This window comes from Budorcas taxicolor, chromosome 9 (assembly GCF_023091745.1).
Source record: "Budorcas taxicolor isolate Tak-1 chromosome 9, Takin1.1, whole genome shotgun sequence".
NCBI classification, from domain to species: domain Eukaryota; kingdom Metazoa; phylum Chordata; class Mammalia; order Artiodactyla; family Bovidae; genus Budorcas; species Budorcas taxicolor.
The window spans coordinates 85,899,520-85,923,130 of NC_068918.1; the positions used below are offsets into that span (position 1 = coordinate 85,899,520).

At 40.1% G+C, this 23,611-nt stretch overlaps 1 protein-coding gene across 1 annotated transcript in view; it reads right to left on the minus strand.

The window, feature by feature from the left end:
- SERAC1 (serine active site containing 1) overlaps nucleotides 1-13,217 on the minus strand; it is a 39,645-nt gene extending 26,428 nt beyond the window's left edge. The window contains exons 1-7 of the mRNA XM_052645933.1: nucleotides 13,108-13,217; nucleotides 12,279-12,387; nucleotides 11,004-11,040; nucleotides 8,640-8,776; nucleotides 5,578-5,667; nucleotides 4,043-4,174; nucleotides 15-136 (exon numbers count right to left, since the gene is read on the minus strand). Of these exons, the coding sequence (XP_052501893.1) occupies nucleotides 15-136; nucleotides 4,043-4,174; nucleotides 5,578-5,667; nucleotides 8,640-8,776; nucleotides 11,004-11,040; nucleotides 12,279-12,369 (609 nt within the window). The 5' untranslated portion in view covers nucleotides 12,370-12,387; nucleotides 13,108-13,217. The remainder of the gene's footprint in view (nucleotides 1-14; nucleotides 137-4,042; nucleotides 4,175-5,577; nucleotides 5,668-8,639; nucleotides 8,777-11,003; nucleotides 11,041-12,278; nucleotides 12,388-13,107) is intronic.
- Between the last annotated feature and the right edge of the window lie 10,394 nt (nucleotides 13,218-23,611).

The following is a 23,611-nucleotide window of genomic DNA, read 5'->3' on the forward strand; positions in this document are numbered from 1 at the left end:
TTATTTTTACTTACTTCTTTTAAAGATGGCAGAGGAGGAGGGCAGAGAAAAAACCGAAGATCACTCTCTTCGCTTCGTGCCAAACCAGTAAGAGTTCTCATATCACAGGCTTGAGCAATTATCCTGTACTGGTAATCTATTGCAGAAGTATGCTGTTAGCACCCAACTTAGTCTATGGTTGTTGCAAAGATTAAATGAAGAACGTAATTTTTAAACTATAAGTTTGTAATTCAAAATTTTGCTGCATTTACAATACCAACAAGCTAAATATCCAACATTTCCATGACTGATCTAATTCTCAACACATACCTAGACATATCACAGTCTAACTAACCTTTTTGAAAAAATAAACCTCAAATGTGAAACCTGATAGATCAGAGCCAATTTAATTTCTTCTCCTTTGATCACTACTCAAAACCCTGCAAGGAAATCAAACCAGTCAATCCTAAAGGAACTCAATCCTAAATATTCACTAGAAGGACTGATGTTGAAGCTCTAATACTTTGGCCACCTGACGCAAAGAGCCAACTCATTGAAAAAGACCATGATGCTGGGAAAGACTGAAGGCAAAAGAAGGGGGTGGCAGCAGATGAGATGGTTAGATAGCATCACTGACTCAATGAACATGAGTTTGAGCAAACTCCGGGAGACAGTGAAGGAAAGACGAGCCTGGCATGATATAGTCCAGGGCAGCAAAGAGTCAGACATGACTTAGCAACTGAACAACATCAACAAAAACCTGCGGTTCCATTTAGACCCATCATCCCCTGGTACTGCTATGGTGCTCTGGCATTTCATGATGCTGATGAATAATCTGAGGTCCCAGATAGCAGTACTTTGGCTTAGCCTTCCTGATTTCACTGTTCCATTCTTTATGTATTGCTATAGAGTGAATGTTTGTGTCCCTCCCAAATATGTGTGTTGGAACCTAATCCCTAATGTCATGGGATTTAGTGGCAAGGCCTTTGCAAGGTGATTTGGAGCGCTCATGACTGGGATTAGTGCTCCTGTAAAAGGGACCCCCGAGAGTTCCCTCCGTCCTTACCAGACACCAGGGTGCCACATCTGCTGCCCTGATCTTGTCTTTCTCGGCCTCCAGAAAACCGTGAGAAATAAATTTCTGTTTTTTATAAGCTACCTGAAAAGTGAAAGTCGCTCAGTCGTATCTGACTCTTTGCAACCCCATGGACTATATAATCCATGGAATTCTCCAGGCCAAAATATTGGAGTGGGTAGTCGTTCCCTTCTCCAGGGGATCTTCCCAGCCCAGGATCGAACCCAGGTCTCCCACATTGCAGACGTATTCTTTACCATCTGAGCCACCAGGGAAGCCCAAAATAAGCTACCCAGTCTATGACATTTTGCTACAGCATCCCAAATGGATTAAGACATGTGTCAAAAAACAACAAACCTGCAACCACTGGAGGAGACATTATTTTTAATAATGGCCCTACGTAACCCGGGTGTCAGAATCAAGTGTGGAACTTTTTCAAAATCTACATGCCAGGGCTCCAACTTTGATGTTTCTGATAGAGCAGAAATCTGAATGGAGTCTTGGAAGGCAGATTTTGAAACAGATTTTTATTCTAAACCTCCACTCACATTCTCCACTAAACTAGTTCAGTTCAGTCACTCAGTCATGTCCGACTCTTTGTGACCCCATGGACTGCAGCACGCCAGACTTCCCTGTCCATCACCAACTCCCAGAGGTTGCTCAAACTCATATCCATCAAGTCGGTGATGCCATCTAACCATCTCATCCTCTGTTGTCCCCTTCTCCTCCTGCCTTCATTCTTTCCCAGCATCAATGTCTTTTTCAATGAGTCAGTTTTTCACATCAGGTGGTCAAAGTACTGGAGCTTCAGCTTCAGCATCAGTCCTTCCAATGAAGATTCAGGACTGATTTCCTTTCGGATTGACTGGTTGGATCTCCTTGCAGTCCAAGGGACTCTCAAGAGTCTTCTCCAACACCACAGTTCAAAAGCATCAATTCTCTGGCACTTAGCTTTCTTTATAGTCCAACTTTCACATCCATACATGACTACTGGAAAAACCATAGCTTTGAGAAGATGGACCTTTGTTAGCAAAGTAATGTCTCTGCTTTTTAATATGCTGTCTAGGCTGGTCATAGCTTTTCTTCCAAGGAGCAAGTGTGTTTTAATTACCTCCATCATAGTTTGGTCTCAGGTCAAACAACAGGGAGGGAACACAGCCCAGCCCATCAATCAACAGAAAATTGGATTAAAGATTTACTGAGCATGGCCTGGCCCATCAGGATAAGACACAATATCCCCCTCAGTCAGTCTCTCCCATCAGGAAGCTTCCATAAGCCTCTTATCTGTCAAAGGGCAGACAAAATGAAAACCACAATCATAGAAAACTAATCAAACTGATCACATGGCCCACAGCCTTGTCAAACTCAGTGAAACTATGAGCCATGAAACTAGGGCCATCCAAGACAGATGGGTCATGGTGGAGAGTTCTGACAAAACGCGGTCTACTGGAGAAGGGAATGGCAAACCACTTCAGTATTCTTGCCTTGAGAACCCCATGAACAGTATGAAAAGGCAAAAAGATATGACACTGAAAGATGAACTCCCCAGGTTGTTCGGTAGGTGTCCAACATGCCACTGGAGAAGAATGGAGAGATAACTCTGGAAAGAATGAAGAGAAGGAGCCAAAGCGAAAACAACACCCAGTTGTGAATGTGACTGGTGATAGAAGTGAAGTCTGATGCTGTAAAGAGCAATATTGCATAGGAACCTGGAATGTTAGGTCCACGAATCAAGGAAAATTAGAAGCGGTCAAATAGGAGATTGCAAGAGTGAACATCGACATTTTAGGAATTAGTGAACTAAAATGGACTGAAATGGGTGAATTTAATTCAGATGACCATTCAGATTAAGTAAGCTTATTTTTACATTATAAATTACTATAGTCACCAATCAGTCAAACTGACTAACTCATATGGAGACAGAGATCTTATTCTGAAACTAAACTTTTCTTTGAGAACATTATTTTCTTTACATGTTTGTGAAAGTGAAAGTGTTAGTACTCAGTTGTATTCGACTCTTTGTGACCCCATGGACTGTAGTCTGCCAGGCTTCTCTGTCCATGTAATACTCCAGACAAGAATACTAGAGTGGGTTGCCATTTCCTCCTCTGAGGGACGTTCCCGACCCAGGGATCAAACCCAGGTTTCCTGCATTGCAGGCAGATTCTGCACTGTCTGAGCCACCAGGGAAAGTGAAAAAAGCGAAAGTGAAGTCGCTCAGTCGTATCTGACTCTTTGCGACCCCGTGGACTGTAGTCCACCAGGCTCCTCAATCCACGGAATTTTCTAGGCAAGAATATTGGAGTGGGTTGCCATTTCCTTCTCCAGGGATCTTCCCGACCCAGGGATCAAACCCGGGTCTCCAGCATTTCAGGCAGACGCTTCACCATCTGAGCCACCAGGGAAGCCCTCTACTAACAGAGCATGCTTTAGCCCCTGTACTGTATTCAGAGCAGATCTGAGCTCTTGCTCATGTACTTTTACCACAGAACCTGCAATTTTAAATACAATTAAATATTAAAAACCTTTCTTAAAAAACAAACATACACATGCCAATTAGGTACATTTCCCTAATTATTATATTAAAGCCAAAGAGACTGTCAACTGAAAGCACGTATCACTTTGGTGCAGCCAATAATTAAAATATATCTCATTAAATAGGAATGAAAAAACATGCCAACACATTAAGCTATACCTATCAGAATCAAGAGTTTCTCCCATCAAGTATAAAAAGTTCATTCTGGTAGAAAGTTTATACAAATATATCTACCTCCATTTTCAGGGGGTTCTTACCAAACACCCCATGGCTACCCGGCCAGCAGTTTTCATACTTTATCACTGGAGTTTCTTTTAAAGTTTTTGAAAATATTGTTTACGCATGTTAATATTTCCTGAATTATTCTCCTTCTTTGATGTCTCTGGCCCTTCATTTCACATCAGAGATCACGAGCTTGCCGACGTGTGGGGCGTGCGCAGACGTCTCCTTACCGTGCCAGTGACGGGCCTCCGACATCTCCTGGACGGCCTGCAGTCGGGCTGCTCTGTCATCCGACCGGCTCTTCCTCAGCAGCAGCCACACGGCGCAGTCGTGATCTTCTATATCGACTGTACTAAAAGTGTCTTCGCGATAACAAAAAAAAGACAGTGTGGACTGTTAAAACGTTTCATCCTCACATGTAAGACGGTAGTTTGTTAAGTATCTGAAATCTACAACAGGGAAGTTAAATCCATCTCCAGGTCTTGATAATGACTGATAGGCTTGTTCTCAGTTCTGTCATATTATGACGTTTTTTACATATAATATGTACGTGGTTTTGTTTTATATATTATGTTGGCTTTCACGATAAGGTCTTTGTTTCTTTTTGGCTCCTTTTCCCTAAAGAAACTTTTTATTATGAGAAATACCAAGTATATGAGATAGATTAAAATAATAATACATTAACAGCCACATGTTTACCACAACTAGATTTAACAAATGTTCTTATTTTGCCATAGCTGTTTAATCTGCATGGTGTGTATATTTTATTTTACTTTTTTGCTGTGCTGAGCAGCTTGTGGGATCTTAGTTCCCTGACGAGAGATTAAACCCAGGCCCTTGACAGAGAAAGCGTATAGTCCTAACCACTGGACCGCCAGAGAATTCCCCTGGGTGTGTATATACTTTTTTTCTAAACTGTGTAAAAGAAAGTTGCAGAAGTAATGCTATTTTACCCTTTCATAATTCTAAATGCATCTCCTAAGAATAAGCCTACATTCTCCTGTATAATCACAATGCCATTATAACACCTAAGAGTACTAACAAAAATCTTCCAGATCGTCTAAAAATCAGTCTAACTCCATATCCAAATTCCTGCAACTTTTCTCAAAATATCTTTAGAGCTGTTAAAAAAAAAAAAAAACAAGATTTAGTTAAGTCTCTTTAGTATCTTAATTCTAGAAAGTTTTCCCACCTTTCCTTTTTCATCACACCAACTTTGTAAAGAGATAAGGTCAGCCCTTTTACAGGTAGCTCTATAATGTAGATTTGCCAAATTGTGAATCTATATTTTTGATGCAATATGAGAAAGCATGGAAATGATTTTCTAACAAATAATTTTTAAATATTCATCAAGAGAGTCTCAGTATTTATTTGGGCTTCCCTGGTGGCTCAGAGGGTAAAGCGTCTGACCTGGGTTTGATACCTGGGTCAGGAAGATCCGCTGGAGAAGGAAATGGCAACCCACTCCAATACTCTTGTCTGGAAAATCCCTTGGATGGAGAAGCCTGATATGCTACAGTCCATGGTGTTGCAAAGAGTCGGACAACTATCTAAAAATAATGCATCCATAAAGATGGAAGGAAAGATCTTTCCAAGGCATCAAGTCCTTAAAATTAAGTATAGCCCAAGAGAACAAGGTTATTCAATTTTCCATAGCTACAATAAATCTCAGCACCAGAAATGGAAAAAAAAAAAATCTCAGGTTGATCATTGAACGACTTTCAGATTACTGATAAGGATTCTCAATTAAATATGTGATACTTACCAGCAAATGGACCCCGAAATATCCTGGCTGATGTTGCCAATACTTTTCTTACTGCTTTGTGAAGCTCTTTTCTTGCCTGGTAGGTGATTCCTAGAATGATTACAGATGTAAATAAAAACAAATAGGTACTCTTAATGCTGTGCTCCAATACTTCAAAGAAAAATGTATAAATTAAGTTCCAATTTTTTAAAAAGAAAATGTAAAATAGCATCTTTTTTTACTGTCACTATTAAAGCAACTAAAACCATTATGGGAACAGAGTCCGAATTCCCACCCCCGCTCCAAAATTGCTTTCCTAGTCAGGGAAAAGGTGAAAACAAAACAAAAGCAAACACACTAACTCAAGCTAACAAAAATCCTCATATACAACACGGGGTTAGCTATATGTGAGAAAATGTCACTTAAAAATACCCCTCTTAAAGTGAAAAGTAGAGATACCTGACTGATGAGATTCAGCTTTACTATATGAGTAAATTGTATCCTATAAAAATAGCTCTGTAATTGATGTAACACACCATGAAAGCATGTTGAAATAAGGAAGGTACACCAACAATACATACAGACTGGAGAGGGCGGTGATAGATACAGCTGCAGACGGGGGAGCAGCAGAACCTGCCCGACTCGGGCAACGTCAAGTGCTCGTAGGCATGGTTATTCTGGCTGACGATGTACAACAGGCAGCTGTAAATCTAGTGTGATGACTTGCCAGGCTACCCATACCCTGATGAAAAGATACTCTGCTCTAAAAGTTATGTTCACCAAGCAACCATGTGATTGCTAATTGGGTTTCCATCTGACCTAAATATGGAGGAGGGGAGTGTTTCGACTAGTAGAGCCAGGCTTTCCAACCTTAATGACACATTTTTTTTTCCCTCTGTAAATAAGTTGGTATTCATATTTATGAATCCATCCCATGAGTTTAGACTGCATAATAATAAATGCTTTAGAGCAAAAATACCCCTGAGCTAAGTGACAAAAATCATGTTTTTATGCTTGCTAAACGGAGGACCAGCCTCTGAACTGACAGTCCTCGTGAAGTAAAGAACTCCAAGTGAAAGTGAAACTCGCTCAGTCGTGTCTGACTTTTTGTGACCCCATGTACTGTACAGCCCATGGAATTCTCCAGGCCAGAATACTGGAGTGGGTAGCCTTTCCCTTCTCCAGGGGAATCTTCCCAACCCAGGGATCAAATCCAGGTCTCCCGCATTGCAGGTGGATTCTTTACCAGCTGAGCCACCAAGGAACTCCAAGTTTAGACTAAAACAGTTGGCTAGTCTTCACCTGACTTAGTTACAGGAAAGCTGCAAATTTGGGTTAAATATTTGAAGTCCAAAATTTGATTTTCAATTAATTCCTTAGGAACTTGGCTCTTACAGGTCTGGTTGTCCTTACAGTTAGCTAAACCTGTTTTATTAATATTGTATTCATTTTAAAATTTTTTCATAGTTTTTTCTTCAAGTTTTATTGTGCTACAATTGACATATAGGTCCATATAAGTTTAAAGTAAACAGCATAATGATTTGACTTACATACATCATGAAACGAGTACCATAACGTTTAGTGAATATCTATCATCTCATGCATACAAAATTAAAGAAATAAAAAAAGAATTTTCCACTGTAATGAAAACTCTGAGAATTCATTCTCATAATCACTCTCATATATAACATACAGCAGTGTTAATTACATTTATATTTATTAATGTATGTTACAACCTGAGTACTTATTTATCACTGGAAGTTTGTACATTGTGACCACCTTCATCCAATTCTCCCTGCCCCCACATGCCCTACCAATGGTAAGCACAAATCTGATCTCTTCTCTGAGTCTGTCTGTTCTTGATGTATAACTGACTTACAACATTGTGTTAGTTACTGATATCGTTGTTGTTGTTTAGTTGCTAAGGCCTGTCTGACTCTGCAACTCCATAGACTGTAGCCCGCCAGGCTCCTCTGTCCATGGAGTTCTCTAGGCAAGAATACTGGAGTGGGTTGCCATTCCCTTCTCCAGGGGATCTTCCCAACCCAGGGATCAAACCTGTGTCTCCCGCAATGACAGGCAGATTCTTTACCACTGAGCAACCAGGACTGTTGATATCACAATACAACAATCACTGGGGCAGGAACTATGGATTTTTTATATCCTTTATTTTTCTACTTTTCTCTGTTCTGTACCTAATCCTCCTGATCACTTTTAAAACTGGGTGGTTGGGGAGAAGCTTTTCCTTCACAAAGTTATTTCATTTTAGTTTGATACTGTTAATATGGCTGGGAGACAGTTAAGAAAATGTTCCTTTACTGTGAAACATTTTAGTTCTAATTTCTGCCAGTCACATGAAGTAATTTCATACTTCTATATATTTCAAAATGATCAGCACGCTAAATCTAGTTATCATCTCTCACCATACAAGAGTAGTGCATAATTATTGACCACATTCCCCACACTGAACACTTTATATCTTTAACTACTTATAACCAAAAGATTGTACCTCTCAATCTCCCTCGCCTATTTCTCTCCTTCCCCAAACCCCACCCCTCTGGCAGTCATCTGTAGGTGTTCTGTATAAATGACTGGGTTTCTGTTTTGTTTACTCATGTTCGATTTTTAGATTCCACATATACATGAAATCACACAGTATTTTGTCTTTCTCTGTCTGACTTATTTCAATCAGCATTATACCCTCTGGGTCTATTGTGTTGTTACAAATGGCAAGGTTTCATTCCTTTTTATGTCTGAGCAATATTCTGTTGTGTATATATACACACATATCTTCTTTATCCATTCATCTATTGATGGGCACTTAGGTTGCTTTCATATCTTGGCTATCGTAAATAATGCTGCACTGAATAGAGGGGTGGATAATCTTTTAGAATTTTCTTTGAATAAATACCCAGGGATGGAATTGCTGGTTCTAATATAGTTCTATTTTTAATTTTTTAAGGAATCTGAATACTGTTTTCCATAGTGTTTGTACCAATTTACATTCCTAAATACTCATTTTTAAAATTCAATAACTAGCTTCCGTTGTTCACAAAGATGGGATTACTTTACCATGAACTTACCATGATTTTCTGTTTTATCTAAAGAAACTGTGTGCACATATATATATGACTTCATTTTTTCTCTTTCTACCACTTGAGTATCTAATGTCAAAGACTTCTTCAAGGCCAGAACTTCATATGTAATAAATAAAGAGCCTCTTAAAAAGAAACAAAAAATTCATCATAAACATATAATCTAAATATAACACATGAGCCACTCTTTTTTAATAAGCTTTCTGTAGAACTTTTTCTTTTTTATTGGGAAACATAGTATGAATACGGTAATGTGTACATAACATACATTATACATATATATATACAAATGTATATACACATTTCAGCTTAACAAATAATAACAAATATCTGCATTACATTCCCAGGCAAAAAACATTAACAGTACCCAGAAGCCCACAGTGCGTCCCTCCCTGATCCTGACCCTGTCTCCCATCTTTATAGCCAATTATTATTCTCTGATTATAATAATATCCTTGTTATTCTTTATAGTTTACCACCTAAACATGAACCTTTAAACAACAAGGCTTAATTTTGTCTGTAAATTTCAAAGGAATGGAATCTCACTGTATGCATTCTTTAGTTCAGCCTTCTTCCTGTGAGATTCACCCATGCTGTTACATGCATCTGGAGTTCAGGCATTTATATTTTCACATGGTATGTGATTCATCCACTGTGTGGCTATATAACGACTTACTTATCCATTCTACCACAGATGGGCATTTAGGGAATTTCTGTTTTGAGTCAATTACAGTGTGTTATATATACGTCATATACATCTGTACTGTATGCATGTGTATATGTTCCTCTAAGATGCATACTCATGTTCTATAGATACATACGTTCCTCTAAGATACATACTTAGAAGTAAAATTACAGGCTTTCTGAAAGCATATATATATATTGTTCAACTTTACTAGATAATGCCAAAGTGTTTTTTTAAAGGATTAGTCAATCTGTACTCTTTAACACCAGCATATGAAAATTTCTTCTCTCCTAAGTGTTAAACCTAAAATCAAACATTAGAGGTGAAACACAAAGACTTCTCTGACGACCCAGTGGTTAGGACTCTGCCCTTTCACTGCCAAGGGCCCGGGTTCAGTCCTTGGTTGGGAAACTAAGATGCCACAAGCTGCATGGTGGAGGTGGGGGGCGGGGGGGGTGGCAAACTAGAATTTGTTTTTAAGTGAAATACAATGTTGTATATCCTAAAGTGAAGGATTTTTTCCCCCTAGTCTGACTGACCTACACACTCCTTTTTATCCAGACACAAAGGCTGCACTCTGTGAACTCAGAGCTTAGAAACAATAGTTATATGAAGCCTTTTCCTGAGCTTCCTACCCTATAGCAAAAGCAAGGAAGACAGAAAGGCCAGACACTGCCAGCGTCAGAAGAATGGGGAGAAAGCTCTCAAGAGTCATCACCTCTCTGGGGGGATCGACCAGAGCAGCCAAAACGAACAAATCTATTCAGTATTTTTATCACATGTTTCATGAAAGACAAAATTCTTTACTAGAAATTGTGATTTTTCACAATATTCCTGAATTTTACTGTGATATAAACAAAGAAACTGCATCATAGAAAAGAATATAACATTTATCTTTTGCCTGGAATGAGTCCAAAGAAAAAAAATCCTCTAAATATGTTCTGTCTTACCTTACAATGTCATGGAGAAATGTATGTATTTGGATAAAATGGCAAATATATCTACTTTATCATTTTAGCATCTAAGACTTGATTTCATATTTACACTAATGAAAAAGAATATTATTAACAGAAACACTAGAGCAGCATTGGACATACACTTAATATATATCCATCCCTCCTCTCCAAAAAGAAGAAAAGAGAATAAAAAATATCAACCTTTGGAAGCAAATCACTCCATTCATTAAACATGTGCCTCTGAAATAGCATGAAATGGGAGTGGTTTTCTCAGTCAACCTCAATTCCTTTCATAACAGCTTTATGGTGACTCAAAGGACTTTCAAAAATAACTTTGACTATAGTTGATTTCAGCTTTCTTGAACCTCTTCATAACCTAACACAAGATGTGATTTTAGGTATGTGAAAGCTCATCAGTGAGTGCCTGCTCTGTCCTTGCCAAGTGCTTTCCTCAGAGCAACAGTGCCAGGGGGCAGAATTCCCAGATCTACACTTAGATCCAAGAGAAAACACTCTTCAGGGCTTAAAGTAACTGGATCAAGACAACACTGAAGTGACAGAACCAGTGATTAACCAGTGATGAATCCACATGTTCACAGATTCCAAAATCTATACCCTTTCAGCACCCCTATGCTACCTGTAAATTACTCCCACTGAGCTCTCAAACAGTAGTATAATGAAGTCAATTAATATTTCACAGTTGACACTTACCCTAAAATAAGTGATCCAGTAAGCTTTATTATATTTCCTTCAAAAAGAAAGGGGAAAAAAGACAATGTCAATGTATAATTTGTTGGCTGTACAGAAGCTTTGTTCAGGGTTTTGTTCAGAACTTCAAATAACGCTGCCAAGAAAACATTTCTCCTCCCTCCTGAGGGTTAAGGAACTCTCCACTGACTTCCACACGTATCAGCCCAGGGAGAAGGCCATTCCCCCCAAATTCTAGGAAAGGGTTCCGGAACAGGAAAGAGGACAATTCCGGGAAGTCTTCTTTATTCCAAGACGGCTCCCTGGACTTTCCCGGGAGCAGCTGGTTTGTTTCCTCCTATACTGCCACCACCTGTTTCTTCACACTAGGATGTTTCTCTTTCACTAAGCCCTGGAAACAGAATGCAGACTCACAGCCTTTTCTGCTACCCTACAGTATATTCACTACTCTTCAGTTTGTTCTGCTAGAAGTGATGAGAGAAGAAAAGTTCCCTTCTCTGTTCCACTCTTTTTTGTATTTTTAAATACAAAATCGCAGAATTTTCTAGATGAAAAGGATCTATCCTAAAAACTGATCTCTCTTAAAGACCAAAAGGAAGCTCCATGAGGACAGACTTTGTCTCATTCAATACTATACCCTTGGGGCCTAGTAATAGTACCCGGCACATAGCAGAATGAATGAAAGATGGCCTAGGCTAATATTCTTATTTTACAAATAAAGAGTAGTAATAAATAACATAAATACAGACTTTGTCTTATTCAATACTGTACCCTCAGAGCCTAGTAATAGTACCCAGGACATAGCAGAATGAATGAAAGATGGCCTAGGCTAATATTCTCATTTTACAAATAAAGGTTAGTAATAAATAACATAAATATTTACAAATAGACAGTAGATTGGTGCTAGATCTTAAGTTCTTAGAGGGCAAGCGAAACATCTTCCTGGCTCTCCACTGAATTCCCAGAACCTAATAACATGGGCTTGGCACCAGTTTTATCGGAGCTTAACAAACAGCTGCTGAAGAATGCAGTGAGACTTGAATTTACAAGGATGAGTATGAACCTGACAGGAACAAAGGGAGGGGGAGATTCCCAAGAAGAAGGACTATGCATGGCTCTGGGCCTACAAACTGGGGGTGAACCATCAGTACAGAAAAGTTGTAAACAAATCTGAGATTTATCACGGATTAAATAAGTTTTTGCGGACCACCCTGGAAACTTAACCAGAATTCTATCACTGTTTCTACAAGAAAATACTGTCGTTTTAACTGTACTCACTGACATCTCTCCAGTATGTGCTGCTTTTTGGCGGAGGAGTCGAGGTTCCCATTCTTCTACAGCAGATGACACAATAAGCAGCCAGGGACATTCTGTGCGTTTAGAACAACTGCAACAGATTTAATTTAGCATGTAATTAGAAATATTTCTTTTAACTATAAGAACACATCATTACAGAACAGTTCCACTGCTCTAAAAATTGTGCATTATATAGTCATCCCTTCCCTCTACCCTCCTCTAAACACTGGCAAACATGAGCCTTTTTACTATCTCTATAGTCTTGTCACTTACGAAATGTTATTATAATTGGAATCATACAAGGGAAAAAAAAAATAGAACATGTCACAATCACAGTAGATTGACCACAGAGTTAGGTGTTTCAAGATTTGGAAAAAAAAAAACTTTTCTATTAAAACAAAATTTCTCCCTTAAAAATTTAAAGCAGATTTATTAGCACAGTATTTTGCTGGTACCTTGATGATTATTATTCAAACTGTATCCAATTGTGATCAATGATTAGTAGAAAATAGAAAAAGAGGTTATTGAGAATATCAATATAGGTTTCAAAAAACTTTAAATGCCTTTGATATATATACACATATATACATGCATATAGATAGATACTTACATTTATCTTTGGCGACTGTGAAGTCCCTACAGAAGTGAAAAGCACTCTGAATGGAAGATATACTTAGGACCCGTGGAAGTATTTAGCTTTTCTTCAAATCCTTTAAGATGGTACCCAATATTGTTTAAAATCTTTGAAATTTAATTGTTACTTATTGGCATCCTGACAAAGAAGATGCTGCTCAACTATCTAATCACTCACCTTTCATGCAACGATTTAACCAACTAAGTGCAGATGATCTAAATATGATGCGATGGTTTTTAGAACACCTCAGTATTCTAGAATCAGGCTGTCTCCGGATGAAACATTTCTTTTTTCTTTTGGAATAAGAGAAAAGAAAGAAGATGCCTTGAGGAACTCGTGAGAAATGGTCCTTAGTTTATTTTAATACAGTAAAAACATCTGGCAGCCTTAGAGAGATTAGGGGGAAAATAATATAACTAATGTTTGGTATACATGTGTAAGAAAATCTGTAGGAATAACACAAGATAACAAGCTTAAAATTTTTTCTTGTGGCTCTAGTACATCAACTGATGACTAAGCAAACTGTTTAAGCAACAGGTAAACTTGTAAAGATCACTGTTTTAAACGTCACAGTTTCTTATTTTCTCACTTGTTTAAAGAGTTGCTGTCACTTCACAAAAACCTTCACAGTATTAACTTAAACACACACACACATACCCGAGTGGGTTCCCCTCCACCGCGTCCTGAATATGTCTGAATGCAGCAGAAATCTACTTCATCTTACTTCCCTCTAGATTTCCTCAAATACCAATACTGGCCCTTTCAGCTTTTTCTAGAATAAGCTGCTCCATATCTAATTCTCTAATGTTCAACTCTCTTAGCATCTCAACTACTTCCAGTTTACTGCTCTCCAGCCTCAACAAACCTTCCATCCTTGCTTTCCCGGGAGTGAGCAGCCGTCTCGTGGTTCTACTTCCTTCCGAACTTAGCCTCAACTCCAGGTGCATCACTTCACCTTCTCTCTACCTGCTCCCTCAACACACCAGTTGAGTGAGTGAGTGAGTGAAAGTCACTCAGTCGTGTCCAACTCTTTGGGACCCCATGGACTATGTAGTCCATGGACTTCTCCAGGCCAGAATACTGGAGTGGGTAGCCTTTCCCTTCTCCACGGGATCTTCCCAACCCAGAGATCGAACCCGGGTCTCCTGCATTGCAGGTGGGTTCTTTACCAGTTGAGCCACAAGGAAAGCCCACCAGAGCCCTCCTCTTTCTAGTAATACTATCTTGCAGCCCCAACTTGAAACGTGTTTTCTGTTCCAACATTTGGACAGCCAAGACGGGGGACAGGGGACACAAGATAAACTGGGAGTAGGCTCCCAGAATGATCTCTGCTGTCCCTGACTGTTTCTCTTCTTACCCTCACAACAACTGCCCTAAACAGCCACGAACTCTGCCAAGCAGCCTACCCTCCCTTCATCCCTTTCAAATGATTTCTCTCACTCTGCTCACAAAACGAAGCTTATGAACTCCTTCAACTTCTGCCCCCATAACTACAAGCAGGGATTGACTGAGGTATTGTATTCAAATAGTGGGGTAGGGGAAGGGTAGGAAGTTCCTTTAAAAAAAGTGGGGTAGGAAGTTCCTTTAAAAAAAAAACTGCACACAAAACCACAAATATCAAATTAGGTACTAAAATGAAAGTAATTTAGAATGAGAAAAGACACCACAATAAATTCCTCGAGTCTTAGAAATGTTGGTATCTTTCTTTCCGAGTTTCATTAGGTAATCTGTCAGAAGTGCTTACAAAGAAATGCTTCGGGATTATACTCTGATGCTCCTCCCTCCCTAAGGCATGACAGCTCCTACCAATTCGGAGTGCTCAAAGGTGCCCATGTGGTAAGGCAACCCCAAGCCCAAGCTTCAGAGTATCACAGGAAATCTACCCTGGCTGGTTTTCACATCTTTATCTGCATCACCTTCTCCAGATTCCAAATGGACTTCTATCAGCACTGTTCTTTCCTATTTCTGAGGAAAATGTCTCATCCTTTCTCACAGGGAAATGTACCATCTACGTTCTCATCTCTTTCACTTCCACACGGACCTCGATCCACTCATTAGCTTTCTCTTCTTTATCTTCACACGCTCTCTTTCAGCTCTTTCTACTCCTCCCCTCAAAATACTGGATGTCCAGTGTTCTCCTATCAAAACACAAAAATGAACAAATAATTGTGAGGGGGAAGTAAATCCCCGGTCTACCCACTTCTCTCACCTCAAGTGGTAGAAGTCTCTTCGTCCCCACGACTGCTCTAAACGTTCACATGCTCTGCCAAGCCCTGACCCATCCTCCAATCCGCCACTTCTCTTTCCAATTGCATGTCTGCCACCTGCATTTCTTAAGACTCTTTCCCCAGTGTGTCTTCTTGAAACACTAGAATACCCCTCCCCAGGGTCACCAGTGAGTGGCATCTTTGCTGCGAAAGCCACTTTTCAGTCACCATCTTCCGGTCTTTGTCTGAAGCATTTGACTGCTCCCTCCTTCTCTCCTCTAGCTACTGTGACACCGGGTCTTCTAGGCTGAATTCTCACATTTCTGGCCACTCCATCCCATTACTCACTTGGCAAAAACTTACTGAGCACCCACTGCCTGCAGGCGATGGAAACCTGAGATGTGCCCTCAATGGGCTTACAGCTGGCCCTGCTGCCTCTGTGCGTGCGTGCATGCTACATCGCTTCAGTCGTGTCTGACTGCGACCCCGTGGACTGCAGCCCACCAGGCCCCTCTGTTCTTGGGATTCTCCAGGCAAGGATACTGCAGTGGGTTGCCATGCTCTCCTCTAGGGGATCTTCCAGACCCAGGGACCAAACCCGAGGCTCTTACATCTCCAGCACTGGCAGGTGGGTTCTTTACCACCAGCGCCACCACCCAGTCCTTAAACGTTAGTGTTGCAGTGGGTTCCACCTGCGGTCCCCGTTTTTCCTCATGCTATCTTCTCGTGCTAAGTAATTTCAGTGTTTTCATCATAAAGTTTTACCTGTAAGCTTATGATCCCCAAATTTCTATAACTATTTCTATTCAAGTCTTCCTGCTAAGCTTCACACATATATTCAGCTGCCTAATGCACATTTCCACTCTGAAGCACCACAAACACCCAGGATATCTAAAGTCAAATTATCATACTCCTGAAACCAAATATCCCAAGGCCATTTATTACCAAAACACAGTTTCCACACTGCTTAGAAATGACTCCTTCCTACGCCAAGGTCTAATCTACCTAGGGTCCATTTCTGGAGAGTTTTGTTCCACTGGTATATTTGTCTAACTCTGCATCAGTGATACAATGCCTTTCTTTATTCCTATACCATTAAAATAAGCCTTGATATCTTCTAGGTAAGCACTCCGCCCCCATTCTTTTCACAATTATCTTGTCTATTGGGATTTTTCTGGAACTGAATTGAATTTACAGACTTAATTTGGCAGAATTGATGCTTTTGAACTGTGGTGTTGGAGAAGACTCTTGAGAGTCTTGAGTCCCTTGGACTGCAAGGAGATCCAACCAGTCCATCCTAAAGGAAATCAGTCCTGAACATTCACTGGAAGGACTGATGTTGAAGCTGAAACTCCAATACTTTGGCTACCTGATGCGAAGAGCTGACTCATTTGAAAAGACCTTGATGCTGGGAAAGATCGACGGCGGGAGAAGAAGGGGACGACAGAGGATGAGATGGTTGAATGGCATCACTGACTCAATGGACGTAAGTTTGAGTAAATTCTGGGAGTTGGTGATGGACAAGGAGGCCTGGCGTGCTGCAGTCCATGGGGTCGCAGAGTCGGACACGACTGAGTGACTGAATTGAACTGAACTGATATGGACACGACTGAGCGACTGAATTGAACTGAACTGATGATATATGGAGTCTCTCCATTCATGAAAAGTATATCTTCAATTCTTCTTTTAGATCTTTTGTAATTTTCTCCACAAAGGTCATGCATGGTTTTTCTTTGTTTCCTCATTTCATGGAAAATTTCAAATATATACAAACGTGGAGAGAATAACAAAAGGAACCCCTCGTCACTCAGCTTCAAAACTTATCAACACAAGGTCGACCTTGTTTCATCTACACCTGCCCTATCCAAAAGAACTTCTGCATGATAAGAGATTTCCTACTACCAATGTGAAAATATGCTAATATGATTGAGAACTGTCATTTCATCTTGTAAATTTTCATTAATTTTAATTACCCACATATGGCTAGTGGCTATAGTATTGAACAGTGCAATCTGTAACCTACATTCATTCCACCACCGTAACACTCAATTATTTTGAAGCAATTCCATGATGTCATGTCATATTTAACCCTTAAATACTATAGTATGTTACCGCTGAGAAAATTAACCATCATTATTCCTCTCTCCAAAAAAATTCCTTAGTATCATCAAATGTCCAATGAATGTTTCAATTATTTCATAAATTTTGGCTTTGCACTACTGGACTATTAGAATTAGGATCTAACCAAGGTCCATATTTGGTTGCTAATGTGCCTCTTTTTTAGAGTCACTTTATTTCTATAACTACTAATTTAGATTTTTCTTGAATTAGTCTTGATAATATCTATTTTTCAACAAGGTGGGAATTTAGGTTTTCAAAATCATGAACATAAAGCTATCCCTGCTTACTCCTATGATCTTTTTATCCCTAAAATTGTATAACTTTTTTGTTTCTAGCATTATTTGTGTTTCTTATTTTTTAGTTGCCTTCTAAAATTTTATTAATCGAAAATTTTATTTAATTTTCTTCATCTATTGTTTTGCTGAGCATCTCTGTTTTGTTTTCTATTTCTGCTCTTCACTATCTTCTTTCTTCCTTTGGATTTACCCTGTCCTTTTCTTAACTTCTTCATTAAAACAATATATTATGAGCATTTCTTGCTGTTTCATAAGTGCATTTAAGACCATAAATTCCCCTCTAGTTTTGCTTTACTTCAATTTCACAATTCCTGATATTTTCACTGTGTGTGCTTAGTCACTTCAGTTGTGTCCAACTCTCTGTGAACCCATGGACCATGGCCTGCCAGACTCCTCTGTCCACGGGATTCTCTAGGCAAGAACACCAGAGTGGGTTGCCATTTCCTTCTCCAAATCTGACCTGAGACAGTTCACTTCAGTCGCTCAGTCATGCCCAACTCTTTGCGACGCCATGGATCACAGCACACCAGGACTCCCTGTCCATCACCAACTCCCGGAGTTCACCCAAACTCATGTTCATCGAGTCAGTGATGCCATCCAGCCATCTCATCCTCTGTCTTCCCCTTCTCCTCCTGCCCCAATCCCTCCCAGCATCAGGGTCTTTTCCAATGAGTCAACTCTTCACATGAGGTGGCCAAAGTATTGGAGTTTCAGCTTCAGCATCAGTCCTTCCATTGAACACCCAGGACTGGTCTCCTTTAGGATGGACTGGTTGGATCTCCTTGCAGTCCCAGGGACTCTCAAGAGTCTTCTCCAACACCATAGTTCAAAAGCATCAATTCTTCGGCACTCAGCTTTCTTCACTGTCCAACTCTCACATCCATACATGACTGCTGGAAAAACCATAGCCTTGACTAGACGGACCTTTGTTGGCACAGTAATGTCTCTGCTTTACAATATGCTCTCTTGGTTGGTCATAACTTTCCTTCCAAGGAGCAAGCGTCTTTTAACTTCATGGCTGCCGTCACCGTCTGCCGTGATTATGGAGACCTGAGACAAGACCTCCTCTAATCTGGGTTTTGTTTAGTTCTGTTTAGTTCTGTTTCCTGTCTTTAAACATGAAATTTCTAAAGATTATCTTTTCATTGTGCTAGCTGGCATATATTCTTTGGAATTGTGAAGACCTGCTTTGCCACCTAATTGCAACCAATATTCATAAATGTGTCACATAAACTTTTCTTTGCTATTGGCAAAATTTATTATATCCATTATAACAAGCTCATGAATTTTGTTGTTAAAAAGTACTTCTATGACCTTACTAAATTTTTTCTGCATGACCTTCTAGTACCTCAGAGAGGTTTTTAAAAATTTTCATCCTGGCTTCTTGATTTATCAGATTCCCCTTAGACTTGTCCATTATTTCTTTAAATTATTTATTCATTCAACAAATACTTGAGCACCTATACACCAGGAACTGTTTTAAGTACTGGAGACACAGTAATGAATATGAAACCTATGTACCTGCCCTCATGGGTCTTACCGTCTTCTATAGAACCCCCCCACTGTGCCAAACGAATACTGTCATATTTTGGTCATGATGTGAAAAGACATGTCATTAGGTGTATAAAAACTTAAGACCGTTGGAACCTTAGTACCCTGTCCTTTCATCACCATATCTGATCCCTCTTTATCCCTATTAATATTTAGGGATATTATTAATATGATTTAAGTTCTATTTCATAAGATGTTAATGTTTCCTTTCCAGTTTTCTTTCAACATGTGCTTAACTATCATTTTCCCCAATCATGATTATAGTCTTTTGATATCATATATATTTAATTCCAAAATCTTTTTAACAGATAAGTTTAATCCATTTACATGTATTGTATGTGGGATAAATCATGTTTTCTTTAATACTCTTTAACTAGTTTAAAGTTGTATCATTTATTTCTATTTATTTAAAAAATAACTACATTTTTAACATGCTACATAAAGTATAAATTTAAGCAATACAAAAATTCTCCCAAATAAGAATGGTTTAAATCCAATCCAATCTCTATGTTTTTAGGTATTTTTGCCTACTATTTTAATTCCACATTTTTAAAAAATACTCCAATGGGAGTCTTAGACACTTCACCAATAGGAGCAGTTTCATGGATTATGGAAGTTATAAAGTGGACATGCAGGTAGTGACCTTACAAGAAGTCTCACAGGCAAAAAGTCTAGTACCAGGTACTTCCTTCAAAAAGGCAGAAGTCATCACTCTCACCAAAGCAGCATGAAGTATACCATACACATGTCCCCCATTCGAAAAACCTGGAAAGAAGTACTCCCAGAAAACCAATCCCAACCCACTGGATGGAGTCTCATCAGGTTTTGCTAGTAACTGTTTCTTCTGCTAAACTTGAAGATGTTAAGCCTTGGATTCATCCAAGTGAAGGAGTGATCCCTCCTGGCCATCAACACAATAAAGGGGAAAGCTGCTGCTGAAAGCCCTTAACAGACTTTTAACGTCCTCTTTAGAAGAAACAGGAAGAACAAACAGGATGACTCCTAACGTTAAGATAAGGGCTGCAACTGTTCTGTTGCTGGAGCAAAGTTATCTTATCTGATCCTGGAAGTCAGTTCTGACTCTCAAGATCAAGTTACTTTACCCTTTCGCTATAATTACACTACTCTGGAACTGAAGTACCCATTTCTGTCACTCTAATTTAGATTTAGCCTTTAGTATACCATTTTCGTAATGTATGGTACTATATAGGACCCACACTAAGGGAATTTTTTGGAGCGATCGCCCCACAGTCGGCTAGGGGGAGCTCGTTGTCGGTGTGTGTCAACAGGACTGGATGGTGGCATTCTCTGCAGAATCCGGGTTATAGTGTAAGTGCTGCCTGCCACTTGTGTTTCCTGTCGTGCTTTGCCCTCACACATACCAGCCTTCTTTTTGCAGGTGGGCCCCATCCTCAAGGTTACCTCCTGCCTCTGCTAGCCCCTGACCAGAATCAGTTTCAAAGTGAAAGTGAAGTCGCTCAGTCGTGTCCAACTCTTTGCCACCCCATGGACTGTAACCTACCAGGCTCCTCCGTCCATGGGATTTTCCAGGCAAGAATACTGGAGTGGGATGCCATTTCCTTCTCCAGGAGATCTTCCCAACCCAGGGATTGAACCCGGATCTTCCGCAGTGTAGGCAGACACTTTACCGTCTGAGCCACCAGGAAAGTAAGATAGTTTAACCATGCTCAAACCCACAGAAAATGTGGAATGTTACAGGAGGCCTGACGGACCACAGAGACCACCCTGAATTTGGGCACCACCCTTACTCATATTACTGTGATCTGGGGCACATAATACTTTTGGGTGAATACTCTTCACCAGAACTGCACCCAACCAATCACTCCCCAACTGAACCAACACCTGTGGTGACTTGAGCAACACTGGCCAAAACCTAAGAGAAGAGAGAGATACTGAGGGACCTGAGGGCTGGCTAAAGGGGATGAGCCAGAGAGGAATGGCCACCAAGGAATATGGTCATGGAAAAGAAAAGGGACTATTAATGCAGATAGATGGATTAACAGGGCTACTATTTCAGGAAGAAGAAACAGGTGAAGAAAGCAGCCTGGGAGACAAATGACACTTTGAGTCAACGCACAAATCAGACCCAGAAAATAATGGCAAAAATGCCAAGAACCACTTCTGGGAACAGGCTGATAGAAACAGGCAGCAGAGCTTGCTAAGCAAGCTGATTCAACCAGAAGCCAAACTGGCATCTAAGCAGTGGTCCACTATACTGTGGGGTAGAAAGTCAGAAGGTGAAGCTTTGGAAAACCCATGCCCTCCTCGCCTCCTAGGACTATGGGATATTTTGAGCAGTAACTATAATTTCTGCCACTGTGCCGTGGATGGCAGCTGTTTCCTGGATTAACAAAAAGGGGCTGTAGGCAAAGGGAAAAGGAACACTTGCCAGAGATAGCATATACTGCCCATGGGGAGCCACTGGGCCCTCATGAATAAACTGTGCCCCAGATTCAGACACACAGCTCCAGTTCTAACTGTCGCTTCTTATCATGCATACGGGCTTCTCAGGAGACAGGTCAGGTGGTCTGGTATTCCCATCTCTTTAAGAATCTTCCACAATTTGCTGTGATCCACACAGTCAAAGGCTTTGGTGTAGTCAATGAAGCAGATTTCTTTTTTAACTTCTTTGCTTTTTCTATGATACAGTGAATGTTAGCAATTTGATCTCTGGTTCCTCTGTCTTTTCTAAATCCAGCTTGTACATCTGGAAGTTTTCAGTTCACATACTGCTGAAGCCTAGCTTGAAGGATTTCGAGAATCAACTTGCTAGCATGTGAAATGAGTGCAATTGTATGGTAGTCTGAATATTCTTTGGCATTGCCCTTCTTTGGGACTGGAATGAAAACTGACCTTTACCAGTCTTGTGGCCACTGCTGAGTTTTCCAAATCTGCTGGCATATTCACTGCAGCACTTTAAAAGCATCATCTTTCAGGATTTTAAATAGCTCAGCTGGAATTTTGTCACCTCCATAAGCTTTGTTTGTAATAATGCTTCCTAAGGCCCACTTGACTTCATCAAAATTGGGAAAGGTATGTTAAGGCTATTTTAAAAAGGTTAAATAAGCAGGTATGTCACCCTGCTTATTTAACTTCTATGCAGAGTATACCATGTGAAATGCTAGGCTGGGTGACTCACAAACTGGAATGAAGATCACAGGGAGAAATATCAACAACCTCAGATATGCAAATGATATGACTTTAATGGAAAAAATTGAAGAGGAACTAAAGAGCCTCTTGATGATGAAGGTGAAAGAGGAGAGTGAAAAAGTTGCCTTAAAACTCCACATTCAAAAAACTAAGATCATGGCACCTGGTCCCATCACTTCATGGCAAACAGAAGGGGAAAAAGTGGAAACAGTGACAGATTTTCTTGGGCTCCAGAATCACTGCAGACAGTGACTGCAACCATGAAATTAAAAGATGTTTGCTCCTTAGAAGGAAAGCTATGAAAAACCTAGACAGCATATCAAAAAGCAGAGACACCACTTTGCTTTTGACAAACATCCGTATAGTCAAAGCTATGGTTTTTCCAGTACTCATGTATGGATGTGAGAGTTGAACCATAAAGAAGGCTGAGTGCTGAAGAATTGATGCTTTTGAACTGTGGTGCTGGAGAAGACTCCTGAGAGTCCCTTGGTCTGCAAGGAGATCAAACTAGTCAATCCTAAAGGAAATCAACCCTGAATATCCATTGGAAGGACTGATGCTGAAGCTAAAGCTCCAATACTTTGGCCACCTGATGTGAAGAGCCAACTCACTGGAAAGATTGAGGGCAAGAGGAGAAGCGGGTGACAGAGCATGAGATGGTTGGATGGCATCACTAACTCAACGGACACGAGTCTGAGAACACTCCAGGAGACAGTGAAGGACAAGGAAGCCTCGTGTGCTGCAGTTCATGAGGTCACAAAGAGTTGGACACGACTGAGTGGCTGAACAACAGATTTGGACACCAGTTTCCATGTTGAGCTGCACTTTGGAATGCAACATTTGGTTCCACCTAAGGTGGTCAGTGGGACTCAGAGATCATTTACAGTAATGACCTTCATATAAGATAACATACAGTATATGGGGAACGGAAGGTTCTGCTGAGAAAGAAATCCATAATGAGACTGTCATTCTATCATTGATGGGTATTGTAACAATAACACCTTCTGTATGAATGATACAGAAGTTTGGTGCAATTACAGTAGAGTCAGGAAACAGTAATTTAAAAAAGTAAAATGTATAGTAACACTGATGTAGACAACTATGTGAACAGGAACTCCCCCCTCCCCCACCCCTCCCCATTCCACTCTACTGTGGAAGTTGAGGACAGCTGGCCTGAGGACAAATAGAAGGAAAAATCTGAACTCATCTAGCAGGTCTTGCCAAAGAGTGCTAAAGAATTCCACTGAGTACAGATAACGATAGACAAGGGAGGAGAGAGAATAGTGCAGCTTTTCCCAGACAGACTATGCAAACACCGTTCAGTAATCAGTGGGC